At 38.7% G+C, this 27120-nt stretch overlaps 1 protein-coding gene across 7 annotated transcripts in view; it reads right to left on the reverse strand.

The window, feature by feature from the left end:
• Positions 1 to 1015: 1015 nt before the first annotated feature.
• The window catches only part of PSD3 (pleckstrin and Sec7 domain containing 3), a 701003-nt gene continuing 674898 nt past the window's right edge, over positions 1016 to 27120 (reverse strand). For all 7 annotated transcript variants that reach the window (XM_087856333.1, XM_087856334.1, XM_045779175.2 and 4 more), the window contains one exon: positions 1016 to 9506. In XM_087856333.1, the coding sequence (XP_087712459.1) occupies positions 9291 to 9506 (216 nt within the window). In that variant the 3' untranslated portion in view covers positions 1016 to 9290. The remainder of the gene's footprint in view (positions 9507 to 27120) is intronic.

Here is a 27120-nt window from a genome sequence, read left to right on the forward strand (position 1 = left end):
TGACATTATAACATTATATTAGTGTCAGGTGTACAATATGATTCAATATTTATGTAAGAGGACTCATGTTTGAGAGTCACACAGGGAATTTTAGTGGAAGCCAAGGGGGTGCCAAAGGGCCTATCTCCCCCCTTTTCCCCACTCCAAGCTATTTATTTCTTTGAGATTTACACGAAACAGCAGTTTTCATCTCTGCCAGGCAGCAGTTTCATTCATTTATCAGCTATCTTGCCTCAAAATGCCCAAATTCCCAAACATAAAACATTTTCTCAAATATTCAGAAGTTAGGTGATTAGGGTGGAATTTTATTTTTTCATTTTCCAAATTAACAGATTTTTTTTTAACATTAAGTTTAGTAATGAGAACACATATGTATACACTAGGCACCATAAAGTAGTGATCGGCTTTTGCATTTTAGGGCAATAATTAACTTTTCAGTCCCTTTACCTTGATAAAAAGAGTTAGGAGTATGGGAATGTAAATTAAGTTTTGCGATTACTTCAAAACTTTTGTTCTTTCCCTGCTCAAAACCTCCTGATGAAGACAGTAGGCCTCCTAAGTTTCATAAACATCTTTGTGCAAACACAAGTTTTTACAGAAGTTAACGGAAGTGAGTAAGAGCTAACGATTTGACCTTCGAACACCTTAATCAATTACCCTGGCCAAATCTCTCACTGTGGGGCTTGAGGGTATCTTATTTATTTATTTATTTATTTATTTATTTATTTATTTATTTAAATATTTTATTTATCTATGTGACAGAGAGACAGCCAGCGAGAGAGGGAACACAAGCAGGGGAGAGGGAGAGGAAGAAGCAGGCTCCCAGCCGAGGAGCCCGATGTGGGACTTGATCCCCGAATGCTGGGATTACGCCCTGAGCCGAAGGCAGACGCTTAACGACTGCACTACCCAGGCGCCCCGAGGGTATCTTTTTAATACAAGGGGGTGTATTGTGTTGTTTTGATTTTTAAAGGTATTATACAGTTGCATAAGCAAATAAAAATATTCCCCTAAATGATTGAAATTTGTTAATTTATTTCTTTCTAAAGTTTGTACATTTACATATATCATATACATATTTTAAATCCTTCACTATTTTGCATGATTTCTATTACATAAAAACCACTTAAATCCAATAGATTTTGCTGTTGTAAAACAACAAATTATCCCCAACTTATAAAAACACAGGAACAGTTATATTCATAAACATTTACACACTAGAGAAAAGTACTATATATATGTCACAGCTTCTATACATATCAGGTGACTCGTCTACACGGTTTAGGTTTACTTCAGCAACAGTGAAATGGGTAATATTTATATACAACTATTTTAATAAAAAATAAAGCAATTGTAAAATGTAAACTTAATTTTCAAAATATTCTCTAAACACTTTAACAATATCCATATAAGTTACTGTTCCATTAAAAAGATGACCACCATAAATGCCATAATTTTCTAGGAGATGGCATTTCTTCAATCTGGTGGGTGATAATGAGGAACAGGTTTCCAGTACGTAGTTCAGTCCCACTAGCTTACCCAAGTCTGCTAATGCTGACAGTTTGGCCACTGAAAAGGAGTAGGCTGCTATTTTGTCACTAATTACTTTCACAATTTGCAGGGAGATATGGCACCAGGACTGCAATGAAACTGCAATGATTGGTGGAGAAAACTCTGAAGGTAAAGGAATGTTCCACACTGCCAATTAGCTTGAGTCACAGTAAATATAACCCAGTTACTAGGCTGGAAAAGTTAGAAGCTTGTTCTGTATTAAAGGATACATACTACCACCCTTCTACCCATCCTACAGTAATCAAGGCTGACAGTATTGGTTCTCCACTTACATAAATTTCTGTTCTAGAAATGGGCTCCTAAAACCTGAGGTAGAAGAGAATGCAGGGAGGCATTTAGGCCTTTACCCAACAGCTCTCATCTGAACTGAGCAGAAATGCGAAGCAATAAGCTTAGTGTTTCTTGACCCTTCCCACAGAATTGAAACAGTAACCATTTCCAGAAATCTGGATGCAAAGGCAAAGATATCATCTGTCCCTGGTTAGAGCTCAATGTGCCATCTTGTTTCTTGCAAAGGCAAAATATATGGTCTTGGCTTCAGTCAGCTAATTTTTAAAATACCTTTGTCATGTGTCACCCCCAGTGGCTCAGTAACTCTGAGTTGATATCTTTCCTCAGCAGGGTCAACCTGTTAGAACGGCTGGATTCCTAAAGCCGGGGAAATAGCATTGAAATCCAGGATGTACTTGCTGCTCAGTAGAAGCCCTAGTGGAGTGTAAGGCCAGAAGAGAGGCTCCTCTTTGCAGAGAGAATACATTCTCACCCTCTGTAGTGCCCTAGTATTCAGAGGTCAGAGCAAGGAGCCTCAGACCTACAGTACTGTCTTTAACTGAGCTTTCTGAATAGGACTCTCCTGGGGGCTTCTAAAGTCTTATCTATGTAAGCTCACGGGGAAATGGTAAGTGAAACCCCAAATTTCTCTCCACTAACCAACATTTTCAGGAATTGAAGTGAGGTGCTCTTTATAACACTATTACCCTGCAAAGGGAAATATATTTTAGCTAGGTTTCTTTTCATCTCCATCTTCACTGTCATTGCTTAACTGTTCAGCATACTTCAGTCTGAGCTTTCTCACCAGTACAGCTCAAAAGGGAGTGTGTACAATTCACATCAATGCTTCTATGGTAAGTGCTTTGTTGTGTCTTCTCCATTTCCGTTCCTTTCTCAAAGGAATGATCTCCAGGGCAAGCAGCAATGCCACCCTAGAAAATAGTGAACATCAGCCTTCTAGAATGTCCCCATGCTCCTGCGGGGTGTTGGAGACCTGCTGCTTGTGGATTATAAGAAAGCCTTCAATTTGGTGGATGTGATAGGTACACCCTCACATATTTGTTAAAAATCCAATGCTTCTCAAAGTCAGACCCTAGAGCTCAAACTCCTCCCTAGCCCTTAGAAAACATTCCTGTGATGCAGTTTCCACTCCCTTCGTTCATCACCTCTTCTACATTCTGGCCCTTTGTGTTTTAAGTTTGTATAACTTAAAACATTCACTACGTGTACATGTGTGCAAGTGTATGTACACATGTGAGAGGCCAAGATGTGTAAGACTTTCCCCTTACACACCTACGGGGACAGTACACTGGTTCTGAATCTCTTAGGAGAAGAGGACTGACCACATGTACGTCTACCTTAAATGGAAGGCAACCAGCTCACACACTTCCCCTGGCAAGCCCCCTGACTTCAATTTGGTCTAAGTAGTCTCATTCTTATAGCTTAAAAAAGTATCCTAATGGCATTAAAAATCAATGTGCATATATACTCTCTATACAGTGGATATTATTATCCACGCCAAATGGTTACTTGGCTTTATAACCTACATGGCTTTATATTAAAAGTCCAAACATTTCAAATGATTAAGGCCCAAAATGAAACTTTATTTTTTCTACTCCTTTTGTATATACTTTCTGAATCAAATGGATGCTTTTGCAAATCACTATAATTTTTAGAAAGAAACATACTCTTGCGGAACAAAGACCCTGTTGATCAGTCACAGGGCCAGTTCACTGCACGTCTAGAACAGATTAGGAAATATGATATATTTGCAAAAATAGTTTGAGACTGTAGAATTAATTAAAAAACTCCAACGTAACTACCAACACACTACTGCAGACTGGAGCCGAAGATTAGTCTCCCACCCCACAACTCCAATTCTCTGAATCAGATACAAAGAATAGGAGACAGTACGTTTAAAAATATTCTGCACTCAACCACTCACTCACACATACTCAGTTGCTGCTTTAAATACACCAAACATGCTGGTTAATATACATTTAATCTCTAATTATCTATTTACATAGTGTAAGATAAGCAGTAAGCTCAAACAACTAAGGCCAGTGGCTCTTCTTTGGGGAGAGGCAGGAAGAGACCCAAGTATAAAAATATTAAAGTTTTAACCTGGTCCATAACCTGCCCTGAAATTCTTCTACTTGTGACACTAGATGCTAATTTGTACAACTGCAAACCTAGAATATAGTACCTGATCTTGGGAAGCCCTGATATACTTTAACATTGTACTATTTCTTGAAAGTGAAGAGGGCGAGGAGGCGGTGCTAGAAGAGTGGTTTGATCTAGTGTAAAACAGACACAGGCACAAAAATGATACAGTGGGCACTTATTTAATTCTTCTGAAAGCTCTATTTTTCTGAACTAATTACAACAATAAAGAATGTGTGCTTTAAAGCATCACATTTTGTAATAAGCCCAAAATTGTCTGTTTGAGTTTATGGTTAAGTGCTCAGAATACTGAAGCTGTTAAGACTGCATAGGATGCCTGTTTTTTTTTTTCTTTCTGAATATATCAAATTATAATGAGCTATCCCTTTAAGTATGGTACACAGTACACTGAAATAGTTTCACAAAGTTAGTTCAGAGTCATTTTTGCCCTGGTGATTCAAAGATCAAAGATGGAATTTTCTAACATAAAATCTTATTAAAAATCTAATCAAAATATCATTTTAAGTTTAATAAAACAGTACCACTATATATACTCTCAATAACTGTATTATATAATCAATCCTATGAGGTTTTTACTTGCTTTTCATATCACACTGGTTATTAAAGATAAAAATAAATTTGATATACATATACCATATACTGATATACAGTCTACACATTGATACATATACATATACATACATACAACTATAAATACCCACAATACAACATTGGCAGGTGACAGAAAGCATTTTCTTTGATGCCTGACATACTATCTATATGAATATTCTCCAAAAGCCTGCAATACTACAGATACACACATAAATTACAAAGAATGAGCCAGGGAGATTTAAAGAAATTGTATATACAATTATTTAACTTGCAATATTTTCTTGCTGTTGCATTCAAGTCAACAAACTATCATGCAGATTCAAGTATTTACTGACATTCTCTCTATGAAGATGTTCTCTTTGCATGCAATGGGTGTTATTATCCTAAGCAGAATGCTGCCCACTTGGGTTTTGGATGCTGTAGGTACAAAAGGAGAATGGCAATGGCTTTGGACTTTAGTCCCCCTTTTAACAGTGAGACATTGAAAAGGAATCTGAGAGGAGAGGCAATGACAAAGCACCTCCCTATCACTTGTTGGGATTATTTTGTGGTGAACTACTGACCTGTCAAGTCCTCTAGGTAACTTGATAGTATAAGATGTCAAAAGGCTGATGGAAGTATCTGTTGACCCAAGACATACTGGTGGCCTGGCCTGGCAAACCTTTGGAGGAAGGTAGACCCAGAGACTCATCTGCCTAAAAAATGACTGATCTTTTTTTGTCAGAGTAACTTAGATGCTGAGGAAAGCAGATGCTATTTAAACCCAAAGTCACACTATTATTCATGAACTAAACTCTACTTTTAACAAGTCCTACGATGCCACTTTGGTTCTTTGTTTAACAAATGTTTAACATTACAATTGGAAAAAACCGTCATTTGAAAAGTGAAGAGATTGTTGGCTGCTGAAATTAAGGAAGGTAGCTATCAATGTGCAGAAAACTTGACCAGGTCCCTAAGAGCTAAGGTACACAAATTTGGCCTACAAGGCCCCAGAACTCCCTGTGAATTCGGCCTTAAAAAAGCCTAACTGATGACTACAAGGAAAGAAGCCAAAGGAATTAAAAATCCAATGACAGCTAACTATACTCAAGAAAGTCTTGCTAATAAGACAATAGAGAAAATTCTAAAAGGTCAAGTTTCTTCCCATTGTCTATGATTAGGCAGAGAAGAGTTAATAAAGCTCATACCCAATCAGGCCCTGCCTTACCTAAGCACAGCTTTTCAAGCTCTTTTACATCAGAAGGAGTAGCAGGTCAGGGCCAGCAGAAAACTGTCCCTTACTGCTGGTTATATAAATTCTTCTGCAGCCTCAGAAGCTCTGTGGTTTGGCCACAGGGTGAAATACAAACTCAAGAGATGACCTCTAGCTTGGCCCTGGAAAGCCAGCCACTTTTGCTCTTCTAGAATTAATCCCCTCATATTACTCCTGACCAGGACACAGTCCTCATTTTCTGAATTAGGATAACAGAGAAGCCTAGAGGGTCTTGCACAATTGCTTTCTACTTTTTTTTTTACCTAAGATCAATAGCAACTATAGTGTTCCACCAGAGGACTCCTCCTACATATTAGTTTTACTTATGATTAATTAAAATACATGGAAGTATTGCTTGGTTTAATTAGGCATTGCTAAGAGTTATCAAAATGTTTCTAAAAAGCGCACTTCAAACAATGGCTATAGCCTGGCAATAAAATGATGACTCTGCATGCTAGTAATTAAGTTTGATTGCTAACAATGGATTTCTGACAATTCTTGTAAAAGTCAACATGCGAGGTGGGGGAACAAACCCCAAAAACACTCAAAGATTTTATACATGGGCCACTTCTATGGTCAATTTTGCAACAAGACTATCACTAAGGTGTTTTGATGGCTATCAAGATTTTCTGTACAAAAAATAATATTAAGTGATTTATGTGAAGGAGAATAATGATTTATCATATGGAGAGAAATCCCAAGGCTCCTGGTGCTGAGGTATGGGTGAGGAGTGGGGATGGGAAGAGGGGGAGTACCTTCAAGAGGAAAGGAGGAGGAGAGGTCCCCTGTACTGTGAACTAGGCAGCAGGCTTGGAATTGCCATGGAAGGAAATGTCTTCAATTTCTTCTGACTAGACACCACAGGAAAGAAATTATCACAAAGAAAAATGTGGTTGACTATAGGCAAGACTCAGAATCTAGTCAAACCAACGGTCATTTCCTCCTATTGGATAAACTCTTGGCCTAACAGGTGCAGTGACAACAGATAGGGCAGAGGTATTCTCAACCATCCCCTGCAGGTGGTCAACATCATGCCAGGGCAATCTGGGATCTTGGCTCACAAAAAAACCTTTTGCAGTTGTTTTTAAAGAGAAACTATGCAAACATAGTATACGGCAGCTTCAAAGTGTCCTTCTCATCCATTTATCCATTAGCATATACAGAAGTTCCTGTAGCTAGCATTAGTGAATCATATAATAGGAATAATGCTGTAGTGGTGCTGATGCTAACTGAGCATTTCAGAACTATTCTAAATGTCAGAAACACTGCAGCAAGGTACCATTTCATGTCTATTATATACTGTAAGTAAAATACACAGACATTCTATATACACAGACACAGTCACACTGTGGACAAACACATTCAAGCCCATCAGGGATGTTTATTTTTCTTCAGTTATTGAAGCTCAGAGATTATATAGTCTAGGTATTTCTCTCTGCTTGACATGAATATCTAGGCAGAAAACAAACAGGCTAATTATTCAGATTCAAGGAAGAAAGATGATTCCCTCATGGAAATCTTGGATTTGGTCAGAAGCTACAAAAATGAATTAGGTACACAGGGCCATATTGGTAACTACCTTGTTTGTTTTACGCTTTTGAAACATAAACTAAATTTATTCATTGCCTTTATGTAAACAAGACAGAGGGTTAGAGTGAATTTTTCAAAGGTGTGGCAAAATACTTATCACAAAACAAGCAGCTACAACCATAGCATGGGGTTTCTCTTTTCTGGGCACTAGCAAATATGGGCATTTATATAGGTAAAGGAAATAAATGTTAATAAATAATCTTGTGATTGCTGATACATCAGAGCAATATGCCACTAGAAACCACCATGGTTTAATAGCAGGTTTTCTCTAATTCACCAGAACTATGATATTCTTGCAGAGTCCCTGATTCTTTGGTCATAGTACCTTTAACTAATAAACTGGGTAGAACTAGAGCAAATATATATGGGAGGGAAAAGAGTATTCAAAGTGATTCCATTAGCTCTGAAGTCACGGAGATTATAGCTTTCAGGATCACAAATTTTCAAGTTTCAAAATCAGAAAGTTCTAACTCATAGAGGGCTCATTTTTCACTTGTTCTTCCTCTATAAGAGAATGTGCGGTTTATCATCCTAAGTTGCAAAAGGACCATCACTGGAACTAACTCATTACTGTAAGGTTAATAGAACTATTTTGAGAAGGGAGAAAATAATGATTTAAAATAAAGTACTTAGTTTTAGGAGAAAGTTCAGTAATAGCAGAGTGAATTGGCTATCAAAAAGACTGAGATAAGAATAAAGTGAGTAACCTTGCATATGCAACCAGTAGGTTCCTCAGTTTTCCAACCACAATTCATTCAAACAATTTATTACTTTCAGATTTATTTTAAAGAATCATTATTCATTGCATTGCTGAACTGCAGCTACTTTTTCCTGTCTTACTTTGTTTTGATTAAAAAAAGAACAAAAGGGGTTCCATTTTCAACATTATTTTGTTAGGAAGACCCCAATATTTTACAAACAGGAGATAACACCCTGCCTGAAATAACCTAATTCCTGAATGTCAGGGTATTGACAATAGAGATGATTCTGGATTCCCAGTCTAGACCCGGGGAGTGAGGTAACAATTTCCTGCACACAAACCACATGCCTACTGCTACAGTTCCCCAAGAGCCGATTATTGCCACTACCTTTTAGGAAACAAAATGAACTTGGTGTTGTCTTTCCACAAACTTCAATGGCAAAAGATTTCACTTCCTTTCTTTGGCTGAAATGAAATCAACACTTCAAGGAAGCTAATGCACTTCTTACGTTCTCTAGTCCTCCGATCTTCACACCTCCTACCCCTGCTTCCAGCAGGGTCAGAACTCCACAGTAAGTGCAAAGATGTATGCACACCTGCATCACGGTGGAACATCTTGATTCCCAGAACTGTAATTCTTAACTGAATTTCTGTGAGTGCTCAATTTCAGTTCTGTGACTGAGCAAGATTTCACATATAAAGGCTTATATTAACTCTGGCTAGAATTTGCTAAACTACCAAGTTTGTCCAGTTAAATGTCTCACACTGAGTTAAATTTTTTAACCTTAAAAAAATGTAATAGCTGATTCAAGAATACATAAAACAACTGAGCAGAGTGCAAACAAGAAAAAAACCAAAGGAAAAGTGACACACCACTCATTCTGAAATCATGATCCCTCCCCTTCACAAAAAAGGTGCATTAGTCATCAAGTAGCAAAACATCATCAAAGCGAAGAAATTAAGAGCAAAGAGACAATCAGTACAGAAACTAACAAAACTATACAATAGAAAAGGTTACTAATGCACCATTTAGTCACAGACTGTTTAAAAATATATTCACGGGTTTACCAGAAAGATCTTGAAAAACTCTATTTTGTTCCATGACCAGTACTTCCTGGTCACAGATGGATTCTAAGTAACTTTTTGCTTAATGCTTGGTGTTTCAGGTCGGTGATCTTTCCTCTCTGACACATTACGCTTGACCTTGGCTGTGACTGGGGATGAATCCGGGTTCAGCGAAGGACTTGAATGTGACTTCTTCAGTCCTGCAGCCTCACTTTCATTGTTACTCAGGAGCTCCTTGCCTCCTTCTTTTAGAATGCTGACATAAATTTCATAACGGGTTTTCTGGAGGGAAAGTCAGAGAAGAATGGTGGTCAGTACACTGTTAATAAATGCATGGAAGAATTGTGCTTCCTCAAATCCAGGCACAGGAATGGTAGAAGCTGGAGGAGCTATAACTTCTGGTTGTGGGCAATTAGATGGTTCCTATGGTATAGTCACTCGAGCTTCCCTCACAGGACCAAGGCCTTCACTTGAACCTAGCCTGGATATGGTTGTTTACTCTCTTTCCTACTCCCTGTAATTCTACAAAGACTCAACTTCAGGAATCAATCTACGGCGAATCTACTTTCCAGTCCCCTACAAGACCATAACACTTTCTAGAAGCTGCTCTGGGTTTCCCACCATTGCTTTTCTGTTAGTATTACCAATTTCTCAGAGTACTATAGTATAGCTTCTCACAAAACTTCAAATTATATTCTGATGCTTTTCTCATACTACAAATTTTTTTCATCATCAATTACTTCCTGAGTATCTGTTATGTTTTAAACAGCTCCTTGATTCTCCTATGTCTGTGTATCTTTGTCTAAAAATAACTGAAAGGAACACTGCAGAGATTTTTTTTTCCTCTAACCCTAATTGGTGATTTTTTTGTTTGTTTTTATCTGGGTCACTACAGAATATATGTATATACATCTTGCAAATTACAGATGGATCTCAGATTCTTGATTTGATAGATTCTAGCCAAATAAGCCTTTCACCATACTGCTTTGACACATGAAGCATTTATAGAAAGCCTGAAGTGTTTTATTTTTAAACAAAATGATGATAATGACATTCATATGGAGTGCTCATAAGCTAACTTCAGGTCATTAATACAATAATCATGTACATAATCAGTACATTATTATTCCTGTTTTACACTAAAAGAGATAGAAGCAGAAAGAAGTCCAAAGTCAGAGTTTGCAAAGAAGCTGGGATTTAAACTCAGGATATCTGACTCCAGAACTCATTGTCTGAAGATGTATTTCCTCCCTGGATATGAAAATATATACATGTATATTTTAGGATAACTATTCTGACAGATGTTGTTGGTTTAGTCACTTAAAAGGCATTCCCAATCCCCCCATTCCTGTGTTCCTCCCAATACAAAGGTTCCTCCCACGGTAAAACATGAATACTTTCCTAGCCCTTCTTGCAGCTAAGATGGGTCATGTGACAATCCTGCCAATGTGATGTAGGAGAAATCTATTGGGGAGCTTCTGGGAAAGTGATTTTGCTTTCTGATAAAGGGGCCAGGCTTTAGAGGAGAAACTACTGGTACAAGCCCCTTTCACTTTTATTTCTTCCTTGACATGGATATGATTGCTTAAACTGCCCCCATGACATAGTCAGGGCAGCAAGCAGAAAGACAAAAGGACCAGATGCTAGTTGAAGAAAAATGGAAAGACAGAAAGAATGTGGGTTTCTTGATGATACGATGAGCTGGATCCAACTCTAAGATTCCCTACTATCTCTGAATATCTTGTTAGTACGAATAATAAATATTCTTAGGGTTTAAGCCACTGTTCATCAGGCATTGTCAGATGCAGCTGAAAGCATTACTAACTGATATACATTCCAATTTTAATAAAGTAACAAAATAAAAGAATAAAATACTAAGCCTATCTCAGAAAGTTACGAAAGGGCTTAATAAGGGCATTTGCTAATAAAAAATGTCATGTCATCAATATTACACATTAGTCAATGCATCAGTGAACTCAGGGGACTGAACTAGACAATATCCAAAGGGCATACTAATTCTAGAGTCCTATTCATTCTAAAAATTTATTATTTCAATCTGTCTCTAAACTGCCTTGGTGGCAAGATTAAAGTACAGGAAGAACTACTCCCAATATGAACAACCTTTAGTAAAATGATCCAAAGTCAGTTTAAAAATAGATTCAGAAAGCCAGTAGAAGGCATACTATTTCATGAAGCTAGGACATTTATGCAATGAAAGGGGTATGAAAGACCATTTTTTGAGATGACTTGAAAGGGGACAAAAGGAAGGTGATAGGGCCAATTTTCTACTAGTCTTTGAAGAAATTGATGCTACTGGGAAAATTCACCTGAAAAATACCATTTCAAACACTCACTCTACAGCTTTAGTGGTAAAGCTATTGTCTCAAATAAATTACATCAGTGTGTCAGTCAACAATCAAAAGGAATAACACCGAAGAGTGGAAGCACATGAATCATCAGATAAAAAGACAAAGCAAAGCAAAGAATGAAAAGGGACCAGAAAATGAAGTGTTCAGTTGTTGTTAAGAGAAATAAGGAAAAGGAAATTGATGGGTGTTTATAAACTTCCAAATGGCTGTACTGTTTCTCTGTTAAAAAGGTTTACAGGGACAGAGGCTACTAAACCCAGTGATGCAGCTTTGCTTTTCAGCCTTCTCTAAAATTAAACTAAATGTATCTTCAAAATATTTTAGGACATCTTTAATCTTAGAATTATTCAGTGGGTATTGGTTTCAGCCATATTCTTCTGAGATTATAGATTCATCTAAATATGTAAACCTCTATCTTTGTGGCTTAGGGGTAAGAAAAAAGATTGTCTCTGGGTAAAGAAAAACAGCTCTGCGTGAAGCCCTGAAGAGCAATGGAAATGAATTAACTTTAAAAAGTCTCTTCTTGAGGCACCTGGGTGGCTCAGTCAGTTAAGCGTCTGCCTTCGGCTCAAATCATGAGCCCAGGGGCCTGGGATTGAGTCCCGCATCAGGCTCCCTGCTCAGTGGAGAGCCTGCTTCTCCCTCTCCCTCTGCCATTCCCCCAGCTTCTGCTCTCTGGCTCTTCCTATCTCTCTGTCAAATAAATAAATAAAATCTTAAAAAAATAAAATAAAATAAAAAATCTCTTCTTCAGGGAAGGAAAAATAAAATGAGATAAAAACAGAGAGGGAGGCAAACCATAAGAGACTCTTATTTTTTTAAAGATTTATTTATTTATTTATTTATTTAGTTATTTATTTATTATTTATTTATTTGAGAGAGAGAGAGAGAGAGAGTGGGGGAAGGGGCAAAGGAGAAAGAGTCCTGAAGCAGTCTCCCTGCTGAGTGTGGAGCCTGATGTGGGGCTGGATCCCAGGACTCTGAGATCGTGACCTGAGCTGAAATCAAGAGTCAGCCACCTGACGTCAGCCAACTGACGGAGCCACCCAGGCACCCCAAGGGACTCTTAACTATAGGGAACAAACAGGGTTGCTGGAGGGGAGGTGGGTGAGGAGTGAGGTGAAGGGCATTAAGGAAGGCACTTGATGTAATGAGCACTGGGTGTTATAAGCAACTGACTCACTATATTCTACTCCTGAAACTAATAATACACTATATGTTAACTAAATTGAATTTAAACAAAAAAAATTTTTAAAGTCTCTTCATTGATATCTCCTTTTACTCTCCTTTTTTCAGGGCGAGAAAATCATACTTTTTCCTAACTATGCAACCATGTGGTATCTTTGGAAGGGTTTATTTTCTTTTTTCCTTTCTTTCCTTTCCTTCCCTTCCTCCCTTCCTTCCTTCCTCCCTTCCTTTCTTAGAAGGCACAATTCTTATCTCTTTTTCTAAAACCAACTATGAGATTTAAGTTTGAAGTTAAAGCTGGGGGAGAGAGGAAGATGGAGCAATAGGAAGATCCTGAGCTCACCCCCTCTCAAAAACATACAAAGGGCACAAATACATGTAGTACAATTCACTCTGAGAAAGATCTAAAAACTAGCACAACTCTTTACAGCTTAAGATAGGAAGAAAAAGCCACACAGAGAAGGGCAGGAAGGGCAAAGTTATGGTCAGGAACTAAACCCCTGACATAGTGACACACAAGTGGCAGGACTATTACAGGAATGGAGGTCCTCCCTGAGAATTGTGGGATTTAGCCCCTACATTGTGCACTTCCCCTGGAGGTATACACTGGGAAGATGAACCCCTAGAACATCTGGCTTTGAAAATCAAGTGAGTCTTAACTCTGGGAGAGCCAGAAATGGAGACTCCACTCTTAAAGGGCCTATGCACAATATCACTTGCTCTGAGACCCAGCACAGAAGCAGCCGTTTGAAAGCACTTCAGCTATACACAAAGGACATTTACTGAATAATTTTAGGGCATGTGCTGGAGGTTCAGGGATTTATAGGAACATTCTCTAGGAATGGAAGTGTGGGCAGGTGTCATTTTTCTTGCCCTCCTTCAGCCTAGCAGGCCTGATTGGCAGGTGCTCCTCCAAAGCAGCTCTCCACCACCCCTGCAATACCTGGAAGGTAGCATCAGCCAGGACCAGTGCCCCTCCAAAGCAACTACTGGCCCAGGGAGGGGGACCAGCCCTGCCCACAAGCACCCCCACAATGGTCACCTGGGCCTTGCAGACAGCCACACCAGGTACTAATCCCACCCCCACTACACTTGTAACTGGGGGTCACACCTGGCCTCAAAGCCAGCCACAACAGGGGCTATCCCCACCCACCAGCATGCCTGTAGCAGCTGCAGCTGGACCTCTCAGCCCGTCCTATACACCAGTACATCTGCAGTAGTCATGATCCACATTGCAGCCAGCATGGCAAGGGGCTAGCTCCACCTATGAGCACTCCTGAAGCAGTGTGGCCAGTGACAAAAGGGGAGCACATGCGGCCCACACAGGGGACACCCCTAGAGTGCCTGGTTCTGGTGATCAGGAGAATTGCTGGTATCCACAGGATACCTTCTATATAAGGCCACTACCTTCAAGATGAGGAAATGTAGCTGACCTACCTAATACCTAGAAACAAACACAGAGAGTTAGACAAAATAGAGGAATATGCTCCAAATGAAAGAACAAGACAAAACCTCAGAAAAAGAACTAAATGAAATGAAGAAAAGCAATCTACCTGATAAAGATGCTCATCAGACTTGGGAGAAGAGTGGATGAACTCAGTGAGATCCTCAACTAAGAGATAGAAAATATTAAAAAGAAACAAATCAGACTGAAGAGTACAATAATGGAAATGAAAAATATACTACAGGGAATGATCAGCAGGTTAGAAGATACAGAAGAATGGATCAGAGATCTAGAAGACAAGGTAATTGAAATAATCTAAACTGGACAGCAAAAAAAAAAAAATTGAAAATAAAATGAGGATAGGTTAAGGGATCTCTGGGACAACATCAAATGTACCAACCTTTGCATTACAGGGGCCCCAGAAGGCAAAGAGATAAAGGAGCCGAAAACTTATTTGAAGAAATAGTAGCTGAAAACTTCCCTAACTTGGGGAAGGAAACAAACATTCAAGTCCAGGAAGAGAAAAGTGCTCCAAACATGATGAACCAAAAGAGGTCCACACCAAGACATACAATAATTAAAAGGTCAAAAATTAAAGATAAAAGCGATCTTAAAAGTAACAAGAGAAAAGTAACTAGTAATATACAAGGGAACACTCATATGACTCTCACCTGATTTTTAAGCAGAAACTTTCTGGGCCAGGTTGACTAGCAACATGAGCAAGTATTATCATGTCTGGTTTAAACCATGATTCTCTTCCTGGGGCTAGGCATAACGACTTCCTCAATGAAAATCACAGTTCTGTTACCATGAAAGGGGATGCTAGGGAGGCAGCACACAGTGACTGCACAGTACCATACATCAAATTCTTTGGCCAACATTGACCATTTGAACACGATCATCATGTTTTTGTTCTCTAAACTTGTACATCAGATAGTTTAAAAGCAATTTACAAATACACTCCCTGTTGATTCTCTGCTTGCCTTACACACTAGCTTTAACTTAGCTTTTTAAAATGTTTATTTTTAAAGTATAGCTGACATACAATATTAGTTTCAGTTGTACAACACAGCAATTTGATATTTCTATGTTACAAAATGCTCACCGTGATTTAAGCACCATTAACACCTGTCACCAGTTATATCATCTTATTGACTATATTCCCTCTGTTGTACTTTACATCCCAGTGACTTATTTTATAACTTGTTTGTACCTCTTAATCCCCTTCACCTATTTCACCCATCCCTGTACCCCCTACCCATCAGACAACCGCCAGTTTTTCTCTGTATTTATGGTTCTTTTTCTGTTTTGTACTTTTGCTTCTTAAATTCCACATAAAAGTGATGGTGTCTTTGACTTATTTTACTTAACATAATACCCTCTAGTTCCATCTTTGTGATCACAAATGGCAAGATCGCAATCTTTTTTATGGCTGAATGATATTCCATTGCGCACGTGTGCGTGTATGTGTGTGTGTGTTCACACACTATATCTTCTTTATCCACTCATCCATCGGTGGGCACTTAGGTTGCTTCCACACCTTGGCTATTGTAAATAATGCTCCAATACATACAGAGGTGCATGTATCTTTCAAATTAGTGCTTTGTTTTCTTAGGAAACTCCATACCGTTTTCCACAGTGGCTGTACCAGTTTTCATTCCCATCAGCAAGCAGTACAGAAGGGTTCCCTTTTCTCTACATCCTCCCAATACCTGTTACTTCTTGTCTTTTTGATATTAACTATTCTGACTGATGTGAAAGTAATTTCTCATTGTGCTTTCTATTTGCATTTCCCTGATGATTAGTGATATTGAACATTTTTTCATGTGACTGTTGGCCATGTGTATGTCTTTTTTGGAAAAATGTCTATTCAGGTCATTTGTTCATTGTTTAACTGAGTTGTTTGTTTTTTTGGTGTTAAGTTGTATGTGTCCTTCACATATTTTGGACATTAACCCCTTACTGGATATATCATTTGCAAATATCTTCTCCCATTCTTTTCATTTTGTTGATAATTTCCTTTGCTGTGCAAAAGCTTTTTATTTTGGTGTAGTTATTTTTGCTTTTCTTCCCCTTGCCTGAATAGACATAGTCAAACAAATGTTACTAAGACCGATGTCCAGATTTAATGCCTGTGTTTCCTTTTGGGAGCTTTATGATTTCAGTTATTACATTTAGGTTTTTATTTTGTATATGATGTAAGAAAGTGGTCCAGTTTCACTCTTTTGTATGTAGTTGTCCAGTTTACCAAAACCATTTATTAAAAAGACCTCCTTACCCCATTGTATATTTTTTTCCTCCTTTGTTGAAGATTAATTGATCATGCAAGTGTGGGTTTATTTACGAGTTCTTTATTCTGTTCATTGATCTATGTGTCTATTTTGTGTCAGTACCACACTGTTTTGATTACTACAGCTTTGTAGTATATTTTCAAATCTGGGATCGTGACACCTCCAAGCTTTGTTCTTTCTCAAGATTGCTTTGGCCATTTGGGGTCTTTCCTGGTACCATATAAATTTTACTATTATTTGTTCTATTCCTGTGAAAAATGCTATTGGTATTCCAATATGGAATTCATCGTATCTGTAGACTGCATCGGGCAATACTGACATATTAACAATTCCTTAACAATTAATTTCTCCAATCCATGAGCATTACATATCTTATTTGTGTCATTCAATTTCTTTCATGAATGTCTTATTAGTTTTCAGAGTAGATTTTTCCTCTCCATTAAATTTATTCTTAGGTATTTTATTTTATTTTAGTCTTTTTGATGCAATTGCAACTGGGAGCTCTTTTTTTTTAAATTCTCTTTTCTGCTAGTTTTTTATTAGTGTATAGAAACACAATGGATTTTTTCATACATTAATTTTGCATCCTGCAACATTACTGAATTTATTTATTGGATCCAGTAGTGTTTTGGCAGAGTCCAGAGTATACAGTATCATGTAATCGGCAAATAGTGAAAATTTCACTTCTTTCTTACCAACTTAGAAGCTTTTATTTCTTTACTTTTTTTAAATAATATTTTTATTATATTATGTTATTCACCATACAGTACATCACTGGTTTTGATGTAAAGTTCAATGATTCATTAGTTGCGTATAACACCCAGTGCACCATGCAATAGTGCCCTCCTTACTACCCATCACCAGCCTATTCCATTCCCCCACCCCTCTTCTCTCTGAAGCCCTCAGTTTGTTTTTCAGAGTCCATAGTCTCTCATGCTTCATTCTCCCTTCTGATTACCCCCCTTTCTTTATCCCTTTCTTCTACCAATCTTCCTAGTTCTTATGTTCCATAGATGAAAGAAACCATATGATAATTGTCTTTCTCTGCTTGACTTATTTCACTTCGCATTATCTCCTCCAGACCGTCCATGTTGCAGCAAATGTTGAGAAATTGTTCTTTCTGATAGCTGAGTAATATTCCATTGTATATAACAACCACATCTTCTTAATCCAGTCATCTGTTGAAGGGCATCTCAGCTTCTGCCATGATTTAGCTATTGTTGACAATGCTGCTATGAACATTGGGGTGCATACAGCCCTTCTCTTCACTACGTCTGTATCTTTGAGGTAAATACCCAGTAGTGCAATGGCTGGGTCATAGGGTAGCTCATTTCTTAACTTTTTTAGGGACCTCCACACTGTTTTCCAGAGTGGCTGCACCAACCTGCATTCCCACCAACAATGTAGGAGGGATCCCCTTTCTCCACATTCTCTCCAGCAATTGTTGTTTCTTGCCTTGTCAATTTTTGCCATTCTAACTGGTGTAAGGTGGTATCTTAGTGTGGTTTTGATTTGAATTTCCCTGATGGCTAATGATTTTGAACATTCTTTTCATGTGTCTGTTAGCCATTTGTATGTCATCATTGGAAAAGTGTCTGTTCATATCTTCTGCCCAGTTTATGATTTGTTTATTTGTTTCCTGTGTATTGAGTTTGAGAAGTTCTTTGTAGATCTTGGATACCAGTCTTTTATCTGTAGATCATTTGCAAATATATTTTCCCATTCCGTGGGCTGCCTCTTAGTTTTTTTTTTGACTGTTTCCTTAGCTGTGCAGAAGCTTTTTATCTTGATGAAGTCCCACAAGTTCATTTTCTCTTTTGTTTCTCTTGCCTTTGGAGATGTATCATGAAAAAGTTGCTGTGGCTGATGTCGTAGAGGTTGCCGCCTATGCTCTCCTCTAGGATTTTGATGGATTCTTGTCTCACATGGAGGTCTTTCATCCATTTGGAGTTTATCTTTGTGTATGGTGTGATAGAGTGGTCAAGTTTCATTCTTTTGCATGTAGCTGTCCAATTTTCCCAGCACCATTTCTTGAAGAGACTATCTTTTTTCCACTGGATGTTTTTTCCTGCTTTACGAAAGATTAGTTGCCCAAAGCGCCAAGGGTCCATTTCTGGGCTCTCTATTCTGTTCCATTGGTCTATGTGTCTGTAGTTGTGCCAGTACCACGCTGTCTTTGTGATCACGGCTTTGTAGTACAGCTTGAATTCTGGCATTGTGAAGCCCCCAGCTTTGTTTTTCCTTTTCAACACTTCCTTGGCGATTCGGGGCCTTTTCTGGTTCCACACAATTTAAGGGCTGTTTGTTCCAGTTCTTTGAAAAATGTCATTGGTATTTTGATCAGGATAGCATTGAAAGTGTAGATTGCTCTGGGTAACATGGACATTTTAAACATGTTAATTCTTCCGATCCATGAGCATGGAACATTTTTCCATCTTTTTGTGTCTTCTTCAATGTCTTTCAAGAGTGATTTGTAGTTTCTAGAATATACAACCTTTACATCTCTGGTTAAGTTAATTCCAAGGTAACGTATGGTTTTTGGTGCTATTGTAAGTGGATGGACTCCCTAATTTCTCTTTCTTCAGTCTCATTATTCGTGTATAGAAATGGAACTGATTTCTGAGCATTGATTTTGTATCCCGCCACATTACTGAATTGCTCTATAACTTTTGGTAGTTTGGGGGTGGATTCTTTTGGGTTTTCCATATAGAGTATCATGTCATCTGCGAAGAGAGACAGTTTGACTGCTTCTTTGCCGATTTGGATACCTTTTATCCCTTTTTGTTGTCTGATTGCTGTTGCAAGGACTTCTAGTACTATGTTGAATAATAATGGCAAGAGTGGGCATCCTTGCCGTGTTCCTAATCTTAAGCGAAAGATTTCCAGCTTTTCCCCATTGAGAATGATATTTGCTGTAGGCTTTTCATAGACGGTTTTTATGAGATTGAGGAATGTACCCTCTATCCCTACACTCTGAAGGGTTTTAATCAGGAAAGGATGCTGTATCTTGTGAAATGCTTTTTCTGCATCTATTGAGAGGATCAAATGATTTTTGGCATTTTTCTTGTTGATATAATCTATCACCCTGATATATTTGCAAATGTTGAAACACCCTTGCATCCCAGGGATGAATCCCACTTGGTCATGATGGATAATCCTTTTAATGTACTGTTGGATTCTATTAGCAAGGATCTTGTTGAGAATTCTGGCATCTATATTCATCAGGCAAATCAGCCTGTATTTCCTTTTTTTTTTAAAGATTTTCATTTACTTATTTAACATAGAGACAGCCAGCGAGAGAGGGAACACAAGCAGGGGGACTAGGAGAGGAAGAAGCAGGCTCCCATGGAGGGGCCTGATTCGGGGCTCGATCCCAGAACGCTGGAATCATGCCCTGAGCCAAAGGCAGACACTTAACGACTGTGCTACCCAGGCGCCCCTGTAATTCTCCTGTTTGATGGGGTCTTTGCCTGGTTTGGGGATCAAGGTAATATTGGCCTCATAGAATGATTTTGGTAGCTTTCCTCGTTTTTTTTTTTTTTTTTTTTTTGGTAGTGTGTGTGTGTGAAATAGCTTTAGGAGAATAGGTATTATTTCTTCTTTGAATGTTTGGTAGAATTCCCCAGGAAAACCACCAGGCCCTGGCGTTTTGTTTTTTGGGAGTTTTTAAATCACTGTTTCAATCTCTTCATAATTAATTGGCCTGTTTAAAAAATCAATTTCTTCCTGTTTCAGTCTTGGTAGTTTATAGGTTTCCAGGAAGGCCTCCACCTCTTCCGGATTGCTTAATTTATTGGCATAAAGCTGTTGATAATCTTCTAATAATCCTTCCTATTTCATTGGTGTTCGTTGTGACCTCTCCCTTTTCATTCATAATTTTATTAATTTGGGTCCTGTCTCTATTCCTTTGGGTAAGTCTTGCCAGTGGTTTGTCAATTTTATTTCTTCTTTCAAAGAACGAACTTCTAGTTGTGTTGATCTGCTCTACTGTGCTCCTGGTTTCTAATCATTTATCTCTGCTCTAATCTTGATCAACTGCTTTCTCGTGCGTGGATTAGTCCTGTCCCACTGTTGCTGTTCCAGCTTCTTGAGGTGAGAATAAAAAAAAATGCATTTTAGATTTTTCTATTCTTTTGAGTGAGGCCTGGATGGCTATGTATTTTCCCCTTAGGACTGCCTTTGCAGTGTCCCATAGGTTTTGGACCATTCTCGTTTGTCTCCATAAATTCTTTAAATTGATTTTTGATTTCCTGGTTTACCGAATCATTCTTGAGCAGGATGGTTCTTAGTCTCCAAGTGTTTGAGTTTCTTCCAAATTTTTCCTTGTGGTTGAGTTCCAATTTTAAAGCATTGTGGTCTAAGAATATGCAGGGAATAATTTCAGTCTTTTGGTATCAGCTGAGACCTGTTTTGTGACCCAGAACATGGTCTATTCTTGAGAAAGTTCCATGGGCATTCAAATAGAATGAGTATTCTTTTGTTCTGGGGTGTAGTGTTCTATATATATGTATGAGGTCCAACTCCTCCAATATGGCATTCAAAGCTCTTGTTTCTTTGTTGATTTTCTGCTTAGGTGATCTATCTATTGCTGTGGAGTGTTGAGGTCCCCTACTATTAACGTATTTTTATCTATATGTCTCTTTATTCTGGTTAAGAGTTGGCTTGTGTATCTTGCTGCTCCCCTGTTGGGGGCATATATATTTATAATTGTCATATCCACTTGTTGGATACATCCTTTAAGAATAATATAGTGCCCTTCTGTGTCTCTAACTGTAATCTTTAGTTCAAAAACCAGTCTGTCTGATATGAGAATTGCCATCCCAGCTTTCTTTTGAGGTCCATTGGCGTGAAAGATGGTATTTCATCCCTTTACTTTCAGTCTGGATGTATCTTTGGGTTCAAATGAGTCTCTTGTAGACAGCAAATGGATGTGTCATGTCTTTTTATCCAATCTGCAACCTTGTGGCTTCTTATGGGAGCATTTAGGCCATTTACATTGAGACTGAATATTGAGAGATATGATTTTAATGATGTCATGTTGCCAGTAAAGTCTTTGTTTCTATAGATTGTAACTTCCTGTTCTGTATCACTCTTGGGGCCTTTTTACTTTTATAGAACCCCCCTTAATATCTCCTGTAGGGCTGGTTTCATGGTTACGAAATTGGTCAGTGTCTGGAGATTCTGGAAGGTCTTTATCTCTCCATCCATTCTGAATGACAGCCTTGCTGGATAAAGGATCCTTGGCTGCATGTTTTTCTCTGAAAGGCTTTAAAAATGCCCCCCCAACCCTTTCTCTCATTCCAGGTCTGTGTAGACAGGTCTGACGTAATTCTGATATCTTTGCCTTGGTACGTGAGAAATTTCTTTGCCCTGGCCGCTCTCAATACTGAATCCTTGGATCTAATATTTGCGAATTGCACTATGATGTGACGTGGCATAGGTCAGTCGTGGTTGAGCTTGGGAGGGGGTCCTCTCTGCCTCTTGGACACGAATGCTTGTTTCCTTTGCCTGATTAGGGAAGTTTTCAGCTACAATTTGTTCAAATATCTCTTCTAGAGCTCTCTTTTTCTCCACAGCCTTGGGGATGCCAATGATTCTGACATTGGAACGTTTCATTGAGTCAGTAATCTCCCGTAGCCTACATTCTTGAGATTGGATTTTTTTAGCCAAGTTTCTATTTTAGCTTTCTCTTCTACTAACCCATCCTCCAGTTTTTCGATACATTCTTCTGCCTCATTCACCCTGGCCGTCAGAGCATCTAGTTTTGACTGCATTTGGCTCATTGAATTTTTAATTTCTGCCAGATTCGCTCTCATTTCCACCCTTAGAGATTCTATAGTCTCATTAATATTTTCGTTAATATATTTTTCAAATCTTCACATTATCTTGACCATTGTTACTCTGAACTCCATTTCTGATAATTTGGTTATATCCATATCCATTAGTTCTGTGGCAAAGTCCACAGACTTATTGTCTTTTCTTTGCTGGGGGGGATTTCTCCTTCTCAGCATTCTGATGAGGAGTGGTTCCAGGGTTGTCCAGAGCCCAAATTATTGACCAGGACCCATGCAGTGTGCACTTGTTTTATAGGGATCTTAGGGATGTGGGCTTCTTTATTTTTCAGCCTGCCTTCTGGGGGAGGGGCCTGCCGCGCCAATACTCAGGCAACCCTGTTTGGGTAGAGTCTCCCTGTCCCCTGCGAGGGGGGATGGGGATGGGCACACTGTGAGCTGGTATTTCCAGGCTTTTGTTCTCTGGCGGCTTTCCCCGGCGGTTTGCTGTGCCTCTTCTCAGAGTCAGAGCAGCAGTAGCCGAATCCCATCCTCTGTCTCAGAACAGAGGAATCGCAGACTGTTCTCCACTGGGCCCCTCTGGCCACTTTAACTCTGTTTCTGTTGGTGCTGCTTAACCCTACATTGTCCTGGGATGTGTGCCCCACAGCCGGCGTCCCAGTCCTCACTTCCAGGGCCGGCTCATCTCTGTCCTTTGTGTTTCTAACACCGCCAGCCACTCCCGCACTCTCCGGATGTCCGTTTCATTGTGGTTCATGCACTCCGGAGCTCCTGTTTTCAGACTGTTTGCACCCATTCCCTGGCTCACGGTCTCAGTCTGCTCTCTTGGTCTCAGTCTATTCTCTCGCGGGTGCTGGTCTGCGGTCTGTGAGTCAGCCCGCTCCCCAGTGCAGGTGGCTACCACTTCCCGGCACCCAAGAGCAGAGGCTCCCTCCCCCTTCTGTTTATCTTCCGATATCTGTGCACAGGTTCACAGCTCTCCGCTTCGTACCTCAATACTCATCGCTGGAGATGATCATTTGTTGAGATCCAGATGTATCTTCCTGTATCTCAGGCTGATTCCGTGGATGATCAGGATGGTCTGGTACCTATCCAGCTCGACTCAGGGGAACAGCTGAAAAAGGGGACCCCTACTCCTCTGCCATCTTAACTCCTATTTCTTTTCCTTGTCTGACTGCTGTAGCTATAACTATTAATACTGTGTAGAATAAAAGTGAGAAGACTGAGAATCCTTGTCTTGTTCCTGATCTTAGAGGAAAAGCTTTCAGTTTCTCATCTGAGTACCATGTAAACTGTGTGTTTGTCATATATGGTCTTTATTAAATTGAGGTATGTTTCCTACATATACACTTTGCTGGAAGTTTTTATTATGAATGGATGTTAAAATAAGTTAGAGCATGTCATCTCTGCTCAAAATTCTCCAATGGTTTCTCATCCTTAGAAATCCTTCCCAAGCTCAAATCCTTAAAATGGCCTAGAAATTGCAATGCCTACCTTTCTTGCTCTTCACTGCTTTATTTTTCTCCTTAGTGCTTCTATCAGACTTAAATTTTACTTATAAAAAATCATGTTTCTCTTTCTCCTGCCAATACTAGAATGTAATCACATGAGGTTAAAGACTTTGCTTTTGCACAGAGAAAAAACACTGAATGGAAAGAGGGAACAAATATGAAAAAAAATAAGATTTTTCAATAAAATTTCACATACTTTAAACTCTCAATATAGAAAGTCCTAGAAAAATTAAAATAATATGTATATAAACACAGAAGTAGATGTCTGATGAATTCCTAAGTCAGTAACCCCTGGCGACAGACTTATAAATCTTCAGTGTTCTACCATTCCCATGTTTTCCAGAAAAACATGAAGCGCTGACCCTGTAGAGCAGTATGAGGCACTTGAGCCTCTACTCACCAAAGACTTGTTCATATTCTTCCCATGTCCACATCTACTTGGCCATGGTCATCATGATGACATGCAGGGCAAACCTTGCACAGTGCAATGACAGGCAGGCTGCTGTGCGTAAGACAGGGGGTCCCTTGGAGCTCCTGGGTGGCTCAGTCAGCTAAGCGTCTGACTCTTGAATTCATCTCAAGTCATGATCTCAGGGTTGTGGGACTGAGTCTTGCATCAGGCTCACACTGAGTGTGAAGCCTGCTTGAGATTCTCTCGCTCTCCCTTTACCCCTCCCCACCAGCTTGCGCACACACGTGCTCTCTCTCTAAAAATAAATAAAATTAAAAAACTAAAAACAAAACAAAACAAGGGTTCTCTCTCTCTCTGCAGAGAAAGAAAAGTAGTTTATATCATATTTTTGAGGGTCTTAAAACAGACATATTTCTGAGCATCTCACAGCAGTAAATGAAGACCCAATTTTTACTACCCACTTTGAACTTAAAAATAAATTAAGAAATGGGATATTGTACACAGACTATGGTGGTTCTTTATTTGGATAGTTACTAGATCTCATTTTGACATGAAGACCAGCTTCTACATTTACCTTCTAATGAAGCATCCATTATAAATATAAGAATTTTTCAATGGTTATTTATATCTGAATTCCCCTGCCTGATCATTCCTACATATAACTTACATGTAATGTATTAGGATCACATTTACCCTTGGGTAAATACTTCAATACTAACTGAAGAAACTAGACTCCCTGGGTCTGAGAGTAGTAGCCTTGTCACTATTAATACAGGAGGGAATCTGCTGTTGATAGTAAACAAATAATAACAGTATTAAAATATTATACCTTTGCTCTGACTCTAATGTTCATAACCAGATGGTAACAAAGGGAAGAAGAAACAACAAAAAACCTGAATTTTTTAGTTAATATAATTTCATGCCACAAAGTAATCACTACACAAGAATTAACATACTCCAGGCAGGGCAAGTTAAAAATGAAATGGGAATAAAAATGAGTGAAAAGAATTGTGGCAATGAAAAGACTAGTCTTGGGGTCAGGTGGCCTGATGATGACACTGCCACTATTAGTATGGCATTTGTTTATTTTCCTAAATTGTTATTCACTCCTTGTTATGCAGCACTTTCAGGTATGTTTCTTTCATTAAGAAAGTCAAAGAAAGCTTGAGAATAAGATGTACCTCAGCGACAATTTGCTGCCTTTGGCTAAGTTATTAAAAATTTTGTCTTAGTCTCTGCTGGTTCATTCTCAGATCAATTCTAGAAATTTTGGTAGTTGTATTCTTAGCTTCTTTCCTTAGGAATTCTCCAACAGTGTGAATAGACTCCTAGCAGTGTAACTGTGTAATCTTATGCCACTATCAAAACAATTTGAGATGGGATTTTACTAAATCCAGGTCCAATATTTACTTCCTACAGAAAAGCTTCTAAACATTGTTTTGGTGCCTTTGTCCATTCAGCAAGCTTTCTCCTTTAATTTCCTTCTTAAGATTTGCTATTTTCATGAAGCCTTCTGTGACCATCAAGAGCCAAAGACAATTCAAATGATTAATGGCTTCTTTTTCTGCTAAAATAAAATTCTTTCTTCAGCCTGTAACCTCTTGAGTACATTTTTGTTTTGCTGTATTCTTTTATTAAATAGTTGGTCTTTATAACAATGCCCCTCAATATATAGAAAAAATACCCCTTTTCACTAGCAGCAATGCCTACTAGAGAGGAATGGAAAACACCATGTCTAAGGCAAGGTTGAATGTTAACTACCTACTAAAAGAAACAACAACAACAACAAAAACAGAAAAAAGAAAAAAAACCCAACCCAACTATTGATATTTTTTTTGAAAAGAAGTTTAATCACATCCACATTTAAATTTACATGCATTTGATTGAACAATTTCTTTTCTCTTGAGCCCTACACACCATTTATTTCATTTAATAGTACACTATCTCCTTTTGATTTCTGATACATGAATACAATAGTAACAACCTGAATGAAAATAACACTGTGCAGGCAATTTTAATTTGGTCCTGCCATTTGCATTCAGACCTTACTGCTCTAGCAATCAAATTCTGAATATATTTCCTCCTGACATTTCTCTTTCTCATACAGGAAGGGTAAAAGGTCATTTCAAAATGAAATGAGAAGAAAACCAATTATGTCATGTACATAGCAAAACGCTTTTGCTCTTAGATTTCTACACTGGGAAACAAACAAACTAAAAAATAAAAAGAAGCAAACAATACAGGAAGGAACTCTTGAAGTAACTGCTTATTCAAATAAAGACTGTTTGTCTCCATTTTGCATTGTATGGAATAGCGGCAGAATTGATTTGCAGACTTTCTCCTCGACAAGCTGGTTCATCTACCAGTACCTGCTAACTTAAGGAAGCAATTACATCCCAAGCAGCTTTCTGGAAGTTCTTATCTGAAAGTTATGCTAGGACTTATATATATATATATATTTTAAAGATTTTATTTATTTATTTGACAGAGAGAGAGACAGCCAGCGAGAGAGGGAACACAAGCAGGGGGAGTGGGAGAGGAAGAAGCAGGCTCCCAGTGGAAGAGCCTGATGTGGGGCTCGATCCCACAACGCCGGGATCACGCCCTGAGCCGAAGGCAGACGCTTAACCGCTGTGCCACCCAGGCGCCCCAGGACTTGTATTTTTAAAAGGAAACTAAAAATAATTTTTTCCCCCTTACACTACTCCCATATTAGGCCTCTGCATGCAGTGGTAACCCACTGCCTAAATATAGCAAATTTTCTGGGAAAATCTGAGGAAATATGAATTCCATTTTTTCATTTCAGTCTACCTCTCGGCTCTGTTGCTCTTTAAATGAACTTTGTGGCTTCTATTTTAAAAACTTTAGAGTGAAAAGCTTGCTTTTGTA

Source organism: Ursus americanus, chromosome 27, assembly GCF_024610735.1.
Source record: "Ursus americanus isolate L20-20 chromosome 27, mUrsAme1.1.p, whole genome shotgun sequence".
Taxonomy (NCBI): Eukaryota; Metazoa; Chordata; class Mammalia; order Carnivora; family Ursidae; genus Ursus; species Ursus americanus.